Consider the following 21298-nt stretch of genomic DNA (forward strand, 5'->3'; position numbering starts at 1 on the left):
TCTAGAGCCATAAAAACCATTACATCAGAAAGAAGCACTACAGGCAACAATTTGTGCGGGATGACAGCAAGCAAGTACTCCTACTAATGTAAAGAGGACCAAAAAAACAAAAAACTGAGACAAGATAAGACACAAGAACACAATGTGACTTGATCTTTCTTTCTTTCTTTTTCTTTCTTTTCCTTCTTTCTTTCTTTCTTTCTTTTTTTCTTTCCACTGGACACACAGCACTGTACAGGCTTAATGGAGGGGACAGAAGGCTGCTGTTGAATCATGCAGACGTGTGTGTGTGTGTGTGTGTGTGTGTGTGTATGTGTGTGTGTGTGTGTGTGTGTGTGTGTGTGTGTGTGTGGCGGGGAGGACTCAGAGGGCATTGTGCAGTAAAGCCTCCTCTCTCAGTGCAATTTCATGTTCCATTCTAGCCTGATGGCTCATATATTCTCCACAAATGAATGGCAAGAGCCAAGAATGAATGGCAGTAAAGTGTGTGTACGTGTGTGTACGGATGTGTATTTGAACGTATATGTGCATGCATATGTGTGTGTAGTTGTGTGTGTATTAGTGTGTGTTGGCAGGGCCCGAAGGATAAGCCATGTGTGCTTGTGGTTGAGTCGCACATCGTCTCCTGGAGGGCACATTACCAAGCAGAGAGAAACATACACATGACACAGTTAGAGCTGGTGCAGTTGGTGCAGTTTGTTGATGCTCTAATGGGTTTCTTCCTGCCTGCTCACTCTCATTATAGCTTGTCCTTCCTATTTGGCATTGGCAAAGCACACAATCCTGTTCCCCTCCTTATCTTTTGACTCCCATCTTGGGACTGATTCTCCTTATAAAGTAGATTCTATCTCAAACAACCAGACAGAAGTGAAGATTAGATAAGATGCAATGGCTTGTTAGGGGCTGCAACAGTTAATGGTCCACTGTTTAATTTCACACTGGGTTAGTGTGCTGCAGTTTGTTGAGCTTATGTTCCTAATAGATAAGCTACAGTAGGACGGGGTCACAGAGGAGAGGAGAGGAGAGGAGCAGCAGATGGGAGAGGAGAAGGGAGTAGAATGTAACGATGGAGCAGAGTTGAGGAGGAAAAAAGGAGAGAGGAAATGAAGAGTCATTCGGGATTCGGTGAGCAAATCTTATGCCCAGCTGCCTCTCTGTCTACCCATTCAATGTCCTTTCAGGCAGGCACAGAGTGAGCGTATATAAGCGATAGGCATTCTGGGACAGATTCCAGACTTCTTCCTTATCGTTGTCGGGACGGGCAGACTGGAGCCAAACTGAATCACTTTAACAAGGCCCATCTTTTTAACTAAACACAGCCTGTCCACTGGCAGACCTTTCCATTTAACACAGCATGTCCACATGCTATTGGCGAGAAAGTGACAAATATGACGCCATTGTGGATTTGTTGGACGATTTGCCAACGTGAAGCACATGAGGCATTTTGAAGCTGTTATTGTATATTATAGATTTTTCCTTGAGTCTCAGCATAATAGCCTATTGTTGTCAAAGGTATAATAGGCTTCACTGCACTAAATAGCATTTCAATAAGGAGGAACAGAAAGCAGGGCCATGCACATGTACCCGCTGTACATTGGCAGTATTCCCTACACTTCATTTTGAATTAAAACCCACACACACAAACACAATGCATGCACACACACGCTCTCTATCCATAAAACCTTCATATCGCACCAGTCCGATGTTTATGTAGTAATTCATGAATAGAAGGGCTTTCTGCCAGCTAGGGAAATTAAACTAAGGGGTTTAAATGGTGCTGTAAAGCACGCCTGGCTATTCAGCATGATAATACTCAACTATATATACATCCCTGTTGACTCAGGAGAGCACTGATCTCTGGGTGTCTTGTTCATTTAAGTCACACATGAGCACACACACACTCACAAGCAATCCACACAGCTTCTGTTACGGAAGTGTTGGTGCACAAGCTGGAGGGCAGGAAATAGAAGAAGGAGAATAGCCGTCTGTAAACAAGAGTAATTAGTCGTTTGCATATGTATACCTGACTAATCCCAACCTTACACATTCAAACCAGTCTACTGAACAAGCATAGCGAATCAATGTGAAACTATATTCCTTTTAATTGTATGCATCCCTTTGTGTTTCCTCAGTGATGCTTGTAATTACTGTAATGTAATTTCAACTGCAAAAGAATCACACAGTGTATTGGGAATGGGTGTATGCATGCTTTGCATGCATGTTTTTAAATAAAAATTTTAAATATATACTCTGCCCCAGAATTTAGATGTTTTCATTTTGTTAGTTTGACTGACCTCCACTCTTGAGGTATTGTGATTACCAAGCTTCCACTATCTGGGTGTGGAAATGTGCGTGTGTGTGTTTTTATAGATGATAGATCCCTTGACTTGGCGCTTTTCCCTTTGGCTGAGAGGCACATGGGGACGTTTCTGTGTCCTTGTCAAAGGACAAAATATGCCAGGACAATAAAAACAGTTTCCCATAAGCCTCCTCTGGTGGCTCATGGATATGGGTTTTAAGCACATCGTAATTTCTTTAAGCTATATTATATCATGCAATGTTAGTCTGGGATGGAATTTCTTTTTCCCGTAGGGGTGTAATCGAGTATAGCAGGAGCAATGTCTTACATTTAACAACTAAATACTTTTCCATTTCCATAATAGGCATATAGCCGATTCTCTTATCCAGAGTGACTTACAATGAGAGCAACAGTAGAATAAGCTTCAATTTCTAGATTACCAAAATTCCCGTGACCATAGATAATTATATAAGAGCAAGGGCGTAGAATTGGGTAGGGACGGTAGGGACGTGTCCCTACCAATATCAAGCGACTCTGAAATGTCCCTAGCAATTATTTTGATTGACAGTAAACGTTGTTTTGTCCGTCAGTGTCTAGTCAATGTTAACAGATCGCGTTCTCTACTACGAGTCCCGCTGCATTGGTGTAGTGCATTGGTGTCCCGCGTCGGCATAGCAACGGACGCTGTAACGAAACTTTAGTATAACAGCTGTTTTAGAATGTTATTGCGTCACCCGGATAAAAATTGGCGTCACACCGCCTCCCTAACCCCCCCAAAAAATCGCTGATTGGCTTTGCCATTTCTTGCTAACGTATGAAATGCTGTGGGCAAGAAGAGCCAAAGCTCCGCCTACCGGCGAGCATGCGAGTGAAGACTCCATCCTATTTTATATTAGTAACAGTTGTGTTTAGCCATTAAAGTTAGTTTATTTAAGTACCGTGTCGCGTGCGTCTGTGACGAGTGACGACTGTAAGTAGCCTACATGTCACAAGTGAGATTGAACAATGCTGATGTTGCCACACTGGACAACACTGATGTAAAACAAATATGCCAACAGTTCATCTCTGTTAATGACAGGCGTAGGCATGTGTTTGGCTCAGCTGTTTGTATGTAGGGTTTGGATATAGTTTACAATATCTTATTATTATTATTATTATTATTTTAAATATAAATACAGATCGTTGGTTTGAATAGGCAACAGTACTACAGTACCTGCCTTAAAACAAAATGTGCTCTTCAAAGTCCCATTCAGCTGGCAAATTTGAGTAAATGATTCATTAATGTGCTACACCCCTGTGTCTGTGTGTCTGTTAATGAGTGTATTGGCTACCATAACTATCTAGATCAGTGGTTCTCAACGTGGGGTCCGGGGACCACCAGCGGTCCTTGAGGGGGTTCCAGGGGGTCCCCAGCAAATTGATGAATTGTTAAACTTCAGCATTATTTAATTTACAAATAGTTAACACAATTACAGAATGTAGAAGAATGGCTGTTTTGATCTTAGTTTCACTGTTATCTCTCTACCTACAATACAGACAGTCATGGGATTCTGGATCAAAATCATATCTAACAATAAAAGTATTCTCAGATTTGGGTCCGAGAGACAAAATCTCATCAAATGGGGGTCCATGGCTCTAATGTGGACTAAACTAGGGGTCCTCGATATGAAAAAGGTTGAGAATCACTGATCTAGATGACATGAAATGGCGGTCAGAAGTCTATCATAAATGTAAAATGCCTCAGCTTCCAGTGGGGGTTACATCCCCTCCGGACCTCCCCCATTTGTGTCCCTACCAATGTCAAAATCAAACCTACGCCCTTGTATAAGAGTGAAGGGTTAGTGTTGTAAAGAGACTGTTACATTTGTGTTGCTCCATAGCAGAATCTGCACTGTGATTTACAAAATCAAGTAAATTGGATTATGATTAGAGTTTCCCGTGGCCAAATTGGGGAATAAATCCTGTCGTGTGCATCCATCTCATCTGTAATGTAACATGACAGACGGTGTTGACAGTCAACAGCTTGTGGAGTAGAGATTCAACTTTTTCTCTTGTTCTTCTGTGCTATTTACCTCCCCAGGCTTTTGTACTGCAGTCATATATTTATCTATTTGTCAAATGGAATGAATGAGTCATAAGCAAATCTTGTGTGCGATTGTTTTTACTCACTCAGTAGAGGCTGACACGTGTGTGTGTATATGGCTATGTTTGTGTGTGTGTGTCTTGTTGTGATGGACTGGAGGTTGACACATCCCAAGCCACCCTCTGACTTATGTCTCTCCCATACTTTTTATGCTCTTCATGTTGTTCTCTCTTGATTATTTATGGGATCTGGAGCTGTTGTTTCGGCTGCTGCTGTGAGAGAAGCAGCAGTCCAGTTTGCTGTCACAAATGGATGAGTTGGTCGGGGCTGAAACCCCAGTGACAGTGACAGCGGTGTGATGTGCTATGTAAACATGTTTGACTGATCAGGCAAGTGGATGATCAAGGGGATGACCAATAAATTAATTAATTACATGGACATGCACTAATGTTATGGCACCGCAGGCACACACACAACAGTAGAAAACAATCTCTCTCTCTCTCTCTCTCTCCCTCTCTCTCTCTTTCTCACTCTCACTCACTCACTCACACACACACACAACACACACACACGCACATCTCCCTTTAGGAAGCTGACAGCTGCATGGCTTCCCAGCAGCAGTCCTGTATGTCTCTCTCCATGGTACTGAAATCCCTGAGTTGGTCGCTGGGCCAACCATCTGGACAGGACAGAACGTTGTGTGCGTGTGTGTGTGTGTGTGTGTGTGTGTGTGTGTGTGTGTGTGTGTGTGTGTGTGTGTGTGTGTGTGTGTTTGTCACAGAACTCTACTTCTTACGACTTGACTAATACCCTGATTCCTGCTACCCCATAACTTATCAAAATGTTGTAATAGCAGAGATTAAAGCTCGGCAAGCTGTCTTTTGGTTGATATCTCAATCAATTTCACGATCCAAATTCAAGACTTTTCTGTGTCAAATTGAGCAATAACAATGGCATATTTCTCATTTTGTGTTTTAATAAATTAGAATCGGACTAGTACTGCTAATTGACACTGAGCGTATAAATTAATCATTCTTCCACATGTACAGTTGTGCATGCTGCAATCATTAAATCATTAACAGTCCCTTTTGATTTCTCCTTGTCACATTATCCATCAATTAGTTTCTGAATGTAGTGACTAAGATGTAATCAAGGGTGTTCTGAGTGTCACCACCATGATTAATCTACCAGGTATTCCAGATAATCTAATCAAAGGTCTTATTAATTAAATCTTACAGATAATGATGCCATAAATCAGGAGAAATGGCTGATGGTTGTTAATGATTGATATTTAATCTTGCCTTGTGTCCATATTTCAGCACCTCCTTGAACTTGAGACTTCCAATGTGTAAATTTAATCAAGTCTGTCCTTACACGACTGGCTATAAATAAGTTTGTTTTTTCCAGTTTGTTGTATGGCTCTGGGTAGATTTGTTATGTCTCCCCACACCTTACCATGGAGGTTAGGTTGGAGATTAATCACTGTTGTAGAAGTGGTTCACTCTTCTCCCTCCTGGGTGTAAAAATAGACTCCTGGTGCGTACACTTACACACACACACACACACACACACACACACACATATGATCACAAACCCAGAGCCCTCCCCTGGCTCCTCATTAGGGTCTGCCACAGAGGGGGAAGGATTTCAGGGTTGCACACGCTCCTCCCCTTGCACCAGTGCAGCGGTGGTCGGCCTTCTGCCTCTGTCTGCTCCTTTTCCCTGGCCCCAGGGATGAATATCTATAGGAGGGACTCTATTGTCTGGACTGTACACACTGAAGCACAGAAGGCCTTGGAGCCTCAGGGTTGAATCCATAATGGGGTTTTCAATACACAAAACTGAACAGGGTGCCAATCAGTAACTCCTTATTAATATCATCCTGAGGAAATGCTATTAAACTTTAATCCTCCTCACAGTCCTTGACATATGATATGGCATGAATCGCTGTGTTAAGTTTGCCAATTAGGAAACTGACGCAGCAACACTGCACATACATCATTATAATGATATAGTATGTAGTGCTGTCACTGCTGTGCGTATAATTAGCATGAAAAATACTGTACTATCACAGTGTTATTTTAAGCCCAGCGGAAGCTACAGAGCAACTGCAACAGGACGGCCAGAGCATATTGTCCTTCTTTGTGTGTAAACGTTGAGCCACAACCATCGGTGTCATTCAGTGTGATTTCTGTTAAGAGGAAGAGGAGGCAGATGGAGGGAGCAGACTTCGTGGAGGACGCCTCAGCCTTTGAAGGGGGCTTGTTATAAAACCATCTGCCTCTCCTTGTTACGCATCCAAGATCCACTCATTCTCTATGGATGAGTTGTGCTGCTGAATGACGGTGTGCAACTGGGACAGAGTCTGCCTGTCTGTCTATCTGTCTCTTCCTGTGTGTTTCTGCCTGTCTGCTAGTCGGTCTGTTTATCTGTCTGCCTGTCTATCTACCTACTGAAACGCGCCCTCAGTACATTTATAGTAGGTGCCTGGTCCCAACATACAGTATAAATGAAACTTAACTGAAATCCATCAGCCAATGTCCTCCCCAGTGATGTAGTGGTAAATAAAACGGTGGGTCAACTATGACCTCCAGTTGATGATTATGAACCAGTGCAAACAACTGCCAACATGGAAAAAAAAGCATGTATATTTTCAGAAAAGCATCAAATTATGATAATTTTCCTTATAATACCCTATCATTGTATAACTTAGATCAGTTTGTTGCTACTAATTATCTATGTACACTATGAATTTACTGTATGTCATAAAGCTTTATGGCAGCTTAAAAAAAAGCAAATAAAAAGTTGGGCAAATGGGTTTACCCTACACTACACCCCTGCTCAGTTTGCATAAAATTGCATTTTTGACAACAACAAACAAACAAACAACAAATCTGATTTACAACTTCTGAAGAGAAAGTAGGATTTCATAAACAGCACTTGGAAGCAGCATTAGTTGTTATTATTAATATTAAACACAGAAATAGCTGGCTGTAATAATTTTATTTTTTGTGAAGTTGACTGTCACCGAACAGTGTGTGGCAAATAAAGCTTTATTTATATTGTTGTCACTTGTTTTTTTTTCACTCTTTATTTCCAATATTGCTTAATATAAATGAGCAGAGCCAAAGCAGGCAAAACTTATTGGCATTTGTCTCTCCTGCCTTTTAGGAAGCCTATATGATTTTTCTCTGTTTTTAACTGCATGGGTTGATGCACAGGTTGTACTTTAAAAGATAACTTCTATGCCCTGTAAAGTTGACTTGAAGATGAATACCTTCAGCCAAATCAAATAGTTTTTCTAAAGTAACAGGTAAGATTAATTAACAATTCAATAATGGGGTATTTTAATACAGATTCCAAATATTCAATTCTGTGTTTTTAATCATGTTTAGTTTATAAACCATATGCCAAGTGAGATCTCTTTCATCAAAGTATTACTGGACTCTGAGCTGCATCTGATGAATCATAAAGCAGCTGGACAGAACGCAGGCAGAGCTTACAGAATTTAGAATGTCAGTGTCATAAAGGAGCGATTGTCCTGAACACAAACACAGACTCAAAGTTGTCATTTCTGATCGGTGTTCACTTATCAGTTGAGACAGAAAACTCACGTTGTGTTTATTTGAAGAAACATTAACGATATCCACTGTTCAGAAAGGCAAACATCTTGGTAAGACACATGTATTTTTAATTTTCTTATTTAACTTAAAAAGATTAGTACAGAGGATTCTGCTGAACAGATAAGCAAGAGACAGCCAGTCAGGATAGACTAATCGTTTGTGTGGAAGGATTACATTTTACATTTGTGTCCAGTTCTTCCTTAGTTTGATTTACATTGTAAATACACAGTTAAATTTGTTGTTGAAACAAAACTAGGATGAAAGCCATGAGAGGAAGCTGTGATGAAGCATGTTCATCAGGTGGCTTTCTGGTTATTTGATTATTAAGATGTTGCCATTGCATTTCCTTCAGCATCCATGCAAATGGTTGCTCAACTCAATGCCCTTAATGACGATCACCATGAAAACATCAACTGCATGTTTGCGAAAGTCCTGAACAAGGAGCAGTACCTTTATGCTGAAGCCTCTAGTTTCTCTGGAGTGACTGCTGAGCTCGACTGTGACCTTTCCCCTCAGTCTGCTGTTGGTCTCGGCTCCAAACCTGCTTGTGGATTTGAAAGCCTCAATATATGGGAACCAATAGTCAGCACGGCTTCATCAGCATACAAACTTCTCTTGGATATGGCAAAAGGAGACCTTCCTCCCACAGAAAGAGTCTCCTCTCATGACCAAGGACCCAGCCGAGGATGTTGAGGCTCAGTCCAACCTGCTCCACCTTGTTGAGGCTCCATCTGATGTGGCTAAAACGGTTGATGACATTGAAATTATTGAGAGACTGCGGCAGCTTCAGCAGTCCTCCATTGGTTTTGATGATGACTACCATGTGGAGGCAGTTGGAAAGAGATACCTCTATGCTCCCCCATGTGACATCTCTGGATTTGTGGCTGACTGCTGCTCACCCTGTGGATCCACTCTGGGATAATGGATCACCGCTTTGACTTGGAGAAGGAGGGATTTGGTGAGGAGCTCCTCTATGCTTCATCAGATCTCTCTAGATTTGTGGTTGACTGCTCCCCACAGCATGGGCCGACTCTGGACCAGCTTGACAAATGGGAACCTGTTGTCAGCAGCACTGATTCTCACCTGATGCAGTTCCTCTCAGTCCTCCTGGAGGAGGAGGAAATTGGTGAAAAGCGCATGTATGCTTCCTCATCAGTGGGTTCTACATTTGTGGCTGACTTTGCTGCACCCCATGCCCCTACTCAAGATCATCTTGATGAATGGGAGCCAATCATCAAAGCTGATTCTAAACTGATGCTGTTCCTCCAGAACTTGGAGAAGGAGGAAGAGCAATGCCTTGCTGAATACCGCCTGATTCAGCTGCTTAACAATGGATCAGCCAACCTCCTTCAGGAGTCAGAGGCTCCAGCCATGCAAATCGAGGTTAAGGCTCCATCAATCCCAATCCAGGAGGTTGAAACTATGAAGGTGGCAGACAACAAGACACCAATTGTGGTCCATGAGGCCAAGGAGAATCAGGCTGATCAACCCCTCCAGGAGGCTGATGCTGTAGAGGTCAAGGTGCAAACCTGCCTGATGAAGCAGATCCATGTTCTGTTGCCATCCATCCTACCTCAGGAGATCCAGGTGGCAGAAAACAAAACAACCAGCACCCTGCACCAGCAGGCTGAGGCTCTAACCAGCCTACCTCAGGAGGCTGAAGCTTCACGTTCATTCACACTTCTCCATGTGTGTGAGGCCGTTGCTAACATCAAGGCTTCTACCAGTTTGCCCCATGATGCCGGGGACACCGAGGATCTCTCCTGTCTGACCCTGGAAATGACACCTCTACCCGTCCAGGTTGCCACACCTACAGGACCTCAGAGTTCCAGTGCCAAAGACAGCCTGTCTACAAAACCAAAGAAGAAGAAGCGTGGCTTCTTTTCTTGGCTATCCCGCATATTCCGGCAGAAGAACAAGAAGTCGGCAGCCCACTTCTGAAACCCTGTGATTTTCCTACCCAGTTTGCAGAAATCAACAACTGCATTATATTATTTGAATACATTTTTTTGCATACCAATGTTACAGTGTCTTTGCACATTTATTCAAAACACGCCTTTATTCAGGCCAATAGTGTGAGGTAAACTGTAGCCTAAAGCATTGAAAGTGTAAGTAAATTAGTAAATAAATGTCGGGCATCAGAGATGTTTTCCTGTTAAAATGCAGAGAATCTCATTACAGACGTCAAAAATTCAATCAATTCAGTGTTTATGTTCATTAATCGTGTTTTCTTGCACTCATTAAGTATCAAAAATATTTCTATTCCGACATTGCATTTTCTTGTTGAAAGACTATGTTATGCTATGTGTTGCTATGTTATGTTAACCTGTAGATTTTTGCTAGACCATTTGCAATACAGAGTTAACATTTATCTGCACATGAATTTTTTAATTAATGGTATAAGGTGGGGTGAAGAGCAAAAATCAAATGGACACATAACTATGGCTCATATTTGTTAATAGGATCTTTCCTGTTTTGTATTTTACTTCCAGTCCACTCTGTTAGCACACTCTGTTTTCCAAGCAGTTTGCAGTATAAATCTCTGTTCTCTGTCTTCTCCATGATATCAGAAATCCTTCAGTGGGGCCCTAGCCAGATTTTGGCTTGTCTTCCTATAGAGCGCAGCTGTAGCTGTGAGGCCTGGGTAGATATTGACAGCCTCTCAACTGAAGCAACAATGCCAGCTCATTCAGTCACACTGTGCTTAGAATTAATCAGATGTTTTGTTCCAGAGGCCCTCCCTCCTAATCATTCACCAAAATCACACTGTGCCTCCCTAGAGAGCGAGAGAGGGCACACGGGTTTTCTGACAAATGAATAAGAGACAGTGTGAAAGAGAGAGATAAAAGGGAGAGAGATGCAGGGAGGGAGGGAGAGAGAGCAATAGAGAGAAAAAATGAGAAAGAATGCATTTTGCATGACTATTTTCTAGTCACTAATGAGGGATTACAAAGCAGGTCCTTGGTGATGGTTTTTGTGTTTGGATGGCTAAATGTTGTGTGTCTTTGCAGACGTTTTACTTGGCTGATTATTGCTAGCTTTTATTCATATGCTAACTGGTACATTTGTAATTGGATGGAAAAACAAAAGGGTCTATTGAAGCAGAGTAAGTATTTGTACCAGGGGACTTATTTTGTGCAATATCAGACTGGTTGAATAGGTGGGGAGTGAATGTCATATTATGGAGAAATGTGAAACGGTGCATGCAATTTTCATAGATTTCAGCTGCTTGACCATGACCAAGGCTTTTCCAGTCTCTATCATTCAGTAGCCAAGAGTGCTCTCTTTATGAAAGGACAGTGTGGGCAGAGACTGGATCTATTGTTTGACCAGCCTTTACTGCTGCTCTCTCTGCTGGTTCCCTGGTGATGAGGGTCGAATCAGCAGGTCAAATGTGGCAGAGAGAGGTGGTCAATAAATCTAATTGGGGTGGGGTGGGGTGGGGGGGGTTCAAATAATCTCTTCTGGCTAATCGGCTTATCTCATTCACTTGCACAAATGCACACAAACTTATTTAGTCATAACGAAGTATGAACTGATAATTTATCATCATAGTGGCTGAACATCCACAATCTTCAAATAATTTCGCTCATACTAATTCATTTATAGTCTTACTGCCAGTGCCAGTGCCTATATACTCTCTCTATATGGAGAAATGTATTCTGCCTCGATCGCCGGATTAAGATCTGTACTGCAGAACATTTCTAAATAAAATAAATCACCCCCGTCTAACAAGAAGACCTCGGGATACTGCACACTGCTTAGGCCCCACTTTATTCATGATGTTGAATCAGAAGTAAATAGGTAAATAAACTGCGGGAAGAGAAGACAGCAACACACTAGAGCTCATGTCTTCCACAAATAACGGAGGCTTGTACCTTATAAATGATTCATCCCTCACAGAGAAAATGTTGTGATTATGGTGAGGTGGAAAGAGTGGTTGTGAATTATTAATTCTCCAGTCAAAAACATCTGGCTCGATATCATAGATTGTGTATATGAAGCTTGGGATTCAGGGCATGGACTAACTTACCTCAGTACAGTAAAACTTAGCTTGCCCCAACCTGAGGGTTTTATTTATAGGTGTTTAGACTAGCGAGGGTCTGTACTTGCTTTGTGGACCCTAGAAGAGAAACTGGTGTATTCCTTGTCCAGAAAACCATCCACATGGTCATTTATGATTTACATGGTCAATTTGGTTGAGGCACATAACCATCTCAAATGTTTCCGCCAGTGTTGCATGTGGTGATTGTAGACCATAAAACATTCTTCATTGATCCATTGTCTCATGACAGGCCACTCCAGGTACTTAACCCCTTTTCCCTACTATAGGAATGTAATGGCCATGGTCTGCTGAGAAAGTGTAGCATGGTTCAGAATATTTATTGCACCACTGTGGCAGCTGCAGCTCCATGTCAGCCAGTGTGCAATTACTAGTGATTAAATTCTCTCTAACACCCATGCAGTCCACTCTGTCCAACCAACAGTGCAGGTATATATAGAAATGATATCTTCTCTCATTTCCTGAGATTGTAAGAAGTTATATCTTTTAATTTGCCCTGCACAATCCAGACTCACTAGGACAAAAACATCAAAAAGGTCAAGGCAAAAACACATTGGCTGTGGTAGGACTGTGGTAATACAGTGTACTGACTTGGTGCAGTATGAACAAGATCCGCCTCCCCGGCATGGCCTGTGTCCAGGGGTCACTGGTGGGGGGGCCTGTTGTGCTGTTGACGGCTGCTGTGATTTCCTCAATCAAGCCCTGGCTCCTTTATCATGACAAGTCAGCTCTCAGTGGTGTGAAAACCTGTGTCAGGAAAATGGGAACAGCGTTTCTATTGATCACAGCTACCAGGGGGGTGAAATATCATCTCACATGGACAGACAGCAGGTACCCTTGAGGGACAGCCCCTGCAGGTGTGTGGGTGGTCAAAAGTGCAGCAGGAGAACCCCTAGTGGCCGTAACTGTGAACGATGTGCTGCGTTTACATAAAAATCCCACCCATGGATTTGGATTTAGATGTTTTATGGCAGGATTTGGATCAGTGCCTTTTTTAATTTTGACTTTTCTGGAATCAAAGCATGGTTGTTATTTTTTTTTTTAATCTTTTTTTATCATTGATCTATATGTTTTGCACTGACAAATCACCTTAATTATGGTTCAGAGCTGCAACACAACCTAATGGCGTCAACTTTCACCCTGCACCAGCCTCACCTTCCCTCCTTCTCTGTCTCCCCAGGCATTCGGCCAGGCTTACTCCAACCAGCGCAAGGTGGCGGAGGATGGGGAGAGCAACGAGGAGACGCTGCTGCAGGAGTCGGCCTCTAAGGAGGCGTACTACATGGGCCGCGTGCTGGAGCTGCAGACGGAGCTGACGCTGAGTCGTTCTGTGGCCTCCAACGCCCAGGCCGAGAACGAGAGGCTCAACGCACTCGTGCAGGAGCTGCGAGAGGTAAACTACATTTACATAGTCCACCTTCCCCAAGCAGTTTGTTTTTTCTTACTGGACAAGGAAGAGACAGGGAATCTGGTGGAGAGATATGAGATAGAGAGTAGAACCCATGCACTTGGATGTATGTGAACACAAAATAAATGAAGCAACCTTATGGGTTTTTCCTTTAGAGTACAGCTCACATTTGTCTGAAGGTCTTCCTGATTTTAAAGGTACCATATTATTCTTTTTTTTTTTTATACGATTTTGTTTTCTAATATGCTATGGCTCAAGATAATGTTCTTCATGATGTTTTGCAAATAAATGTAGTTTAGTTAAAAGGCTATTTACTGAATGAATTTGAAGCCTAAGTCCTCACAGGCAGAACAGTCACAATACTGGACCCCGATTGGCTGACTACACCAGCTCCTCTAAGTCAATGAAGTAAACCTGCTGAGTGGAGGCTCTCCAGTTCAAATGCAGTAAACGTCATTATTTTCAGCATTGCACATGCTGGAGTTGTAAACAGATTATTTCCACATAGAAAAACAGTGGGGAAAGGGCTTCCAAAAATGACGCAGAATAAACAAAATAAAGAGATTGGAAGCACCTTAGATGCAAAAGGTAAACATTTATTCCAGCTGAATAAGCGCAAATAAACAAAAGCGCTCTTCCTCTTTGAAACACTTTGCACATAGCTGCATGCATTACACAAGCCTATCCTGTGTTCATCTTTTGCTATTTTATGCACTTTTGTTTATTTGCGCTTATTCAACTGGAATAAATGTTTGCCTGTTGCATCTAAGGTGCTTCCAATCTCTTTAACAGATTATTTTCTGCATTGAATTTAGCCGTACAGTAACTTTTATGAAATTTTGATAGAGGCCAAGGGGTCACTGTGACAGGCAGGGGGGGGTCATACCACACAGTATGTATACAGTATGCATGTGTGTGTGTGTGCATATGTGCATTTATGCATGCGTACATGTCTGCAGCCATGGAGGCGGGCGGTGCAGGGGTTCGAGCTGGGGTCAGACGCTGTGGCCACGACCCCATTGTGGGGGGCAAATCCGGTGCTAAGCTGGGGAATAAGAGAAATGCCCTGAGCTCGGCACATGTGTAGGGGACAGAGCGAGCCAGGCTGCTCTCATCACACAGCCAGCGCTACACCCACAGAGCCCAGAGCCACGAGGACGCGCGCACACCCTCATTCACTAGAGTGATCAGGGAATGCTGTGAGGTTGAATTGTTGCTGTTTGTACCTGCAGTAGCTGTGATTTAAAAAAAAATCTCTAAGCAAAAAATGAATGCAACTAAAATAAGTCCATTTAATCAAGATATTCCACATTCTGAGGCATAGCGAACAAAATCAATGTATTTTCTATTGGGAAGCTAGTTTTCTTGACCTGGAAGCCTTCAACTTGATAAGCCCACTTAAGCTCCACAGGGTGTATTGATGATGGTTGTTGTTCTTCTCATGTACACCTGTCACCTGTTTGCATCATGACCACGTCTCTTTGATGATGTGTTCATCAGCTGCCTGTTGCCTCTCTTTGAAATCCTCATTTGCATATGGAATGCCTATTAATGAGGAGGAGTCGCTTTTTAATTGTGAGAGGCAGATGCTGCAGCCTCACTGGGGGCTTCATTTGTCACGAGCCGCATCTAATCAAAATGTTTTCGCAGATTCCAAGCGACCGTTCACAAACAGTATTTACATATACAGATTCATCAAGAATAAGTTCTGGAGGAAGTTTACTTGAGCTGGAGAAAGTTTACTTCTGCTGTTTTTTTTGACTAATGAGCAAATGCCATTAGAATATGAATCAAAAGATGGTAAATTTAGAATATCTGAGAAGAGTTTACCACTGGATCTGGTTTTGTAGAATTATCTCTGAAATTGAGCTCCAGTATATACTGTATTATTGGTACTGAAACCCATTGCTGCACTTTTACCATAATTTACAGTAATATCAACCCTGACATTTACAGTTATAGCCATTGTGGAGGCCCCACTAATTACTGCTTGTAAAACCTGAACTATGTCAAATTTGTTCTCTTTTCTGCCATAAAAAATCTCTTGGAATTGCCTGATATTTAATGGCATGAGCTACTTTCTGTTCTAAGGCATAAATTAAAAAAATATTCCCTGCCGCAGCTATTGTAGTGGTAATGAAGAACAAATACGAGATATTTGGACTGCTGCCATGGCTGCCGCTGTCCTGTGAATGTAATAAAACTGTCGCAGTGTGTGCTGTGAACCCTAGGTCAGTGTTGGGTCCCCAGCTCTGCTCCATGGTGGGCTCAGTGCCAGTGTTGTGCTGCACTGTCCCTGACCCTCGCCGCTCGAGCCCCTGATCAGCTGAGTTTCTATAGAGCCTCACTGACTGATAATTGGCCTCTAATCCTGCGCACTTCATACCCAGCTCAGCCCCTAATTCCCTGCATTGACATGAATATGTAATGGGACAACACAGCAGGGGAAGGGAGGTCATGGTAATCAATAACACCACATGTCACAGAAATGAGTAAATATGGATTATTGCATTTATTATTATTGCCAGTAATTACAGTATCATACTAGGTTTTTGTATGTTTGGAACAAAGGTATTTTTCAGTGCTTTTTGCAGTAATAAAATCAGCCCTTTGCAGTTTTAGGCTCCAGTTGCTCCAAGAGTATAGGAGCTGCTGTCAGCTACTGTACAAGTCAAAAGGTGCAGTGTGTAATAATGGCCTTTAGTGTCAGTCCAGTTCCCAGTTCCCAACGCACTGCTGCCTCTCGGGCCACAGGAGGCAAACCTACCCCCCCTCCTCTCCACCCTCCTCCCTCACTGAGGTCCTGGAGGGTCAAAGCCCAGAAGAGGCCATATGTGTCCCGGGTCTTTGAGTCTCTTCCCCTCCTGTGTATTTCCTCCTCCCTCCCTTACTGATACTGTCTCTGGGTCAGCACTTCTGCCATATGTATGGAGAGCTGCAGGCAGCCTGGTAGGCTGGGCAGCCGCTCAGCAGCGTCACTGATGAGAGCAGGAGGAGGAGGAGGAGAGAAAAGAGCGGCGCGCTGAGAAGGAAAGCAAGAAGCAAGAGGATCTGATCTGTCGAACAAGATTTTAGTCCCTTTTTTGAGAGCAGCAGGGATGTTTTTGACAGAGAGATTTAATGAATCGATTCTCAACCTGCACCCCTCCTTCACTTACCTATTTGTTCACACACGTACACACTCTCTACTCTCTGGCTTGCACACATATACAGTTACCTATTTTATATCCCATACTTCACACTTCTGCCTAAGTCTGCAGTAACTGCAGTTTTAGAGTTGCATTATACTGTCCACTTTTAGTCTTTGGGATATACATGAGAACTGCTGTCCAGCATTTCCACCTGCAGCCTGGCCCTTCTGGAAATACAAGCAGCCAATGCTTTAATTGGCTATTAGACATTTTAATTACCAAAACTGTATAGAAAAAAACAACTAACACGTTACAATAAAACAGGGAAAGATTGAAAAAAGTATGAAAATGAATTAGCTAATTAATATACAGTATATACTGTATGTAATAATGCAATAGATTTTTTTATAGATATGGATAAAAAGTTATTACAGAGCTGTAGAATTTCACCATTATGAGTTATTTTTCATAAATTGTAAAAACTGGTCTCAGATTTAAAAAATAAATAAATCTCTGGCTTTCCTTAAGGTGAAGACAGGTTAAGACAGGTTTTTCAGCCATTGGCGTGTTGGCAACTGTTGGTTTTTCAGATTTCTAGGAATTACATTTATTCCTTTACATTTTAGGCCTTTAACTGATGCATTTACAGTGATTTACAATGAGCAAATGTGGAGGTATAATAAATGACCATTCTTGCACCACCGCTATCAAAAGTAAGCTAATAATAAAGATAGGAATTATTTTAATGGGGATTGGAGATATTTTGAAGCTAACAGAGAGGATATTTATGCATTTTCATTATCTACAGTATGTTTGAGTTGTATGAAACTTGCCATTAACAGTTGTGTGAGCACAGATCATTTTGCTGAGGCCTACTATATGTTCCCGGTCCTGCCGAGTAACGCCTTCGCAGATTTATGGCATTTGTGGTCAGGGCATTTCTCCCATCGACAGTTTATCTGCTCCGGCGTATGCTCAGGTTTCTGAGGGCGTCTGTGTGCTGCAGTCGGCCCAAAAGAATTATCTTGCTGCGAGTTAAAGAGTGCTGACCCGCTGCTTTTATAGGAGAGTCAGATTGTTTCACAGAATCTCTCATCCTCCTGGGACCACAAGGGGGGAATCGTGTGTGTGTGTGTGTGTGTGTGTGTGTGTGTAGGTGTGTGTGTGTGTGTGTGTGTGTGTGTGTGTGTGTGTCTTAGAGCATATGTATTAGTACCCATAGGAATGATTAATTTTGAAATAAGACAGCATGCCTGTTGCCCACATAATTACTACATGTATGTAAAGCCATCTTTACATCTTTTCATTCTTTTCAGCAATTGATCTTATGACATTTTTACCTGATTATTCATTTACCGTGATTATCGTACTGTCTATGTACCAAGGCTTTGCAATAATATGGATCAGCACTACGAAGCAGTATATATATCCTCCTACCTTACCTGATCAGATAGTATTAAATGCTATCTGACATATACGCTTAGGTTATGATGAAACATTATGACACTGACCAGCTTTTCTCTATCTCCTTCCTCCTCTTCCTCCTCTCTCCTCTTTCTCCCCCTGCTCCTCTCTTTCCATCCCTCCTTTCTCCGTTCCAGAGCAATGAGATGCTGGAGCTGCAGAGGAGCAGGATGAGGGAGGAGATCAGGGAGTATAAGTTCAGAGAGACCAGGCTGCTGCAGGACTACACAGAGCTGGAGGAGGAGAACATCACCCTGCAGAAACTGGTCTCCACGCTCAAACAGAACCAGGTCAGTAGCAGAGTATTAACATTCTAGCATCCCAATAAAGTAACACTGATTTCCCAAAGCACACCTGTCATTGTTGTGTCATTGTTTCATTCAACCCTGAATCACACCACAGCCACATACCAGTTTTGTCTCAAAAATATCGGTCACTGATTTTAGTGACTGCACATTTCCCCCCTCTCCTCTTAGTTATCCCTGTTATTTAGCAATTTTCCAATATTTCTATCATATGACTTCCAGCACAACCTCCACATGTGGCCTCCTGTTGGTTTCCAGTATGGCTAACAGGTCCAGGATATATTGGAGCACTGTGCTACGCAACAGCGTCATATAGTTGCTCATCAGCCCTCACACCTTCATTCCTGTAAGGGTTCACAGTATCTCACTTACTGTCTGACCACAACGTGAGTCATAGCTGTATTGGCTGGCATCGCATTTTGTCATACCTGTAGGGGAAGGCGAATTGATTGGAAATTATGGTTGGAAGAAAGTAGGTCGAAAGTAGAAACAGCATCTTCCTTGTTAACAATAGATTTTAAGGGAAAAGCGAGGGAACATTTTTGTTAAAGGCATAATTTACAACTTTCAAAGTTGACCCCTCCTCCCTGTGGTTGTCAGAACACTAAAAACAGTAAAAAAAAAAAAAAAGTACGGCGACGTGAAACGCCAAGCAGACAAGGCTCATTCCAAAACGAGAGTGAATCTGGGGTTGGCTTTCACTCGTTGGTAGGTATTGGAGGAGAGGATGGAGATGATGAGCAATGCAGAGTCAGCCTGTTTTCTGTTTCCTGTTTTCTGACAGGTAGGTAGCGGTTAGCTTAACTATCAGCTTTTCTACTACAAAGAAAATAGTAAGCAATAAGAAAATCCAGGCAGAAGGCAGGGTCTCTGCAGACACACACACTGTCACACACTACCAGTGGACCATAAGTTTATGCTATTTCAATGGGGGAGATTCTGCTCAGTATGCCTTTAAATTTTAAAAACTCCACTGACCCACTAACAATAAGAGTAACGCACAGTTATGGCCAAGTCTAAAGTCAGATTTTTTCTCAACTTGTCTGCTCCCATGCCCTCTTTTTCTCTCTCATTTTTTTTATTCCTCTATCCAGGTATAACTTGCACAGTATCACCAAGCTCTTTGGGATGTATCCAGGCCCTCCTTTATATCCCCTATATTTTGACCTGGGGTCCGGCCACCCATTGCTTGACTAACAGGACTCTAATGTTCTCCTCTCCTCTCCTCTCCTCTCCTCTCCTCTCCTCTCCTCTCCTCCTCTCCCCAGGTGGAGTATGAGGGACTGAAACATGAGATTAAGGTGCTCGAGGAGGAGACCGTTCTCCTCAACAGCCAACTGGAAGACGCATTACGTCTGAAGGACATCTCCGAGGGCCAGCTGGAGGAGGCCCTGGACGCCCTGAAGAGCGAGCGCGAGCAGAAGAACAACCTGAGAAAGGAACTGGCGCACCACATCAGCCTGACCGACAGCGTGTACGGAGCCGGGGCCCACCTGGCGCTCACCGTCACCGGCGTCGAGGGCCTCAAGTTCCCAGAGGAGACCAACGGGACCAACGGCACCAACGGCAGCGCCCTCCCTGCCGCCAACGGCAACGAGGACAGCAACCGCTGCAACGGCCACCTCCACGGAGGCACGGGATTGGCTAAGATGAACGGGGAGTACCGCCCGGGCCGGAAAGGGGAGTGTCTGCACCCCGTGTCGGACCTGTTCAGCGAGCTCAACCTGTCGGAGATGCAGAAGCTCAAGCAGCAGCTCCTACAGGTGGGTCATAGGAAAGGGCCTTACAGTGGGATAAGGCTGCAGTGTCATGGTGTCAGGTGATTACACAAACCCGACATCTCGCAGTAAATAAGATTGCCCATAATCGCCCAAGTAAAATCCTCAATATTGACTGTGAGACACTGCAAAGCGCTTTTTCTGTGTTCATCCCTTTTGTGTCATGGAGTGTTTATTTTCAGGGACAGTGGTGACGGCATGTGAACGTCAGAGTGTTCTTGTTGAGTTGCAGTCTGGGGGTATTTCAGTCACTTTAAATCTGCGCCTTATCCACATTCACTCTAAGGCAATCAATGGAGCTTACTTCAGAGGGATAAAGCCAGCAATTTACACAGCCAGCACATTAGAAGACAGGTATCGACGACTCCTTTCCACGGTACAATTCATTAGAGAATGAGAGCTGGGGGTCTTACCAACTGCCCTGCTGCATTCTGTGTGCTTGTTTGTGTATGTGTGTATGTGTGTATGTGTGGGTGTGATGTATTTCTCTGTGTTTGGATAAAGTGCTCCACTGATGAAAGCAGTCTTGTCCACAGTATGCCACAGGCAGCAGCCAGGAAATGACAAGGTGATGACATTTTTGGAACAAGAGAAAAACTGGGAGGGGACAAAAGAGGGACAAAAAAACAAAACACCCATCTGTTTTCTGCAAAAGGCCGTACAACACTACAGGCTTTACTGGGTGTTTGGCTATTTATTATCTTGGCTGCTGGTGGTTTTCCAAATAAGAATAGATCCAGCCTCTGTAGAAATTTTGGAGGGGAACATTGTGCTATGTGTGTGTGTGTGTGTGTGTGTGTGTGTGTGTGTTGATGCACATATATACATTATGTTTGTTTGTGTGTGTGCGTAATGCAGAGCAGAGCCGATTCAGACCAGAATAAAGTGTAGAGTCGAGTCCCGCAGCAGAAGCAAACTGTAGCAGTTCGTTAGCAGAGTGTGTGTGTTGTGTGTGTGTGTGTGTGCCATAGGGAGCTCTGTCAGTGTGATTAGCGTCCGATAAGGCAGGGTGGCAGATGCAGCGGCAAGGCAGAGACAGAGACCGACTGTGTCTGCTGTTAGCTTGGAGACAAGGGGACGGGAATAGAAGCCCTCGCAGGGAGGGAACATGTTATTGACGTCAAGTATTAGAGAACATGGAGTG

At 43.1% G+C, this 21298-nt stretch overlaps 1 protein-coding gene across 3 annotated transcripts in view; it reads left to right on the top strand.

Annotated features, from left to right (window-relative positions):
- Positions 1–21298, top strand: part of bicd1a (bicaudal D homolog 1a) — a 43982-nt gene that overhangs the window by 14304 nt on the left and 8380 nt on the right. For all 3 annotated transcript variants that reach the window (XM_071896842.2, XM_071896841.2, XM_071896843.2), the window contains exons 2-4: positions 13249–13461; positions 18209–18361; positions 19645–20139. In XM_071896842.2, the coding sequence (XP_071752943.2) occupies positions 13249–13461; positions 18209–18361; positions 19645–20139 (861 nt within the window). The remainder of the gene's footprint in view (positions 1–13248; positions 13462–18208; positions 18362–19644; positions 20140–21298) is intronic.

The sequence above is a fragment of the Centroberyx gerrardi genome, chromosome 4 (assembly GCF_048128805.1).
Source record: "Centroberyx gerrardi isolate f3 chromosome 4, fCenGer3.hap1.cur.20231027, whole genome shotgun sequence".
NCBI classification, from domain to species: Eukaryota; Metazoa; Chordata; class Actinopteri; order Beryciformes; family Berycidae; genus Centroberyx; species Centroberyx gerrardi.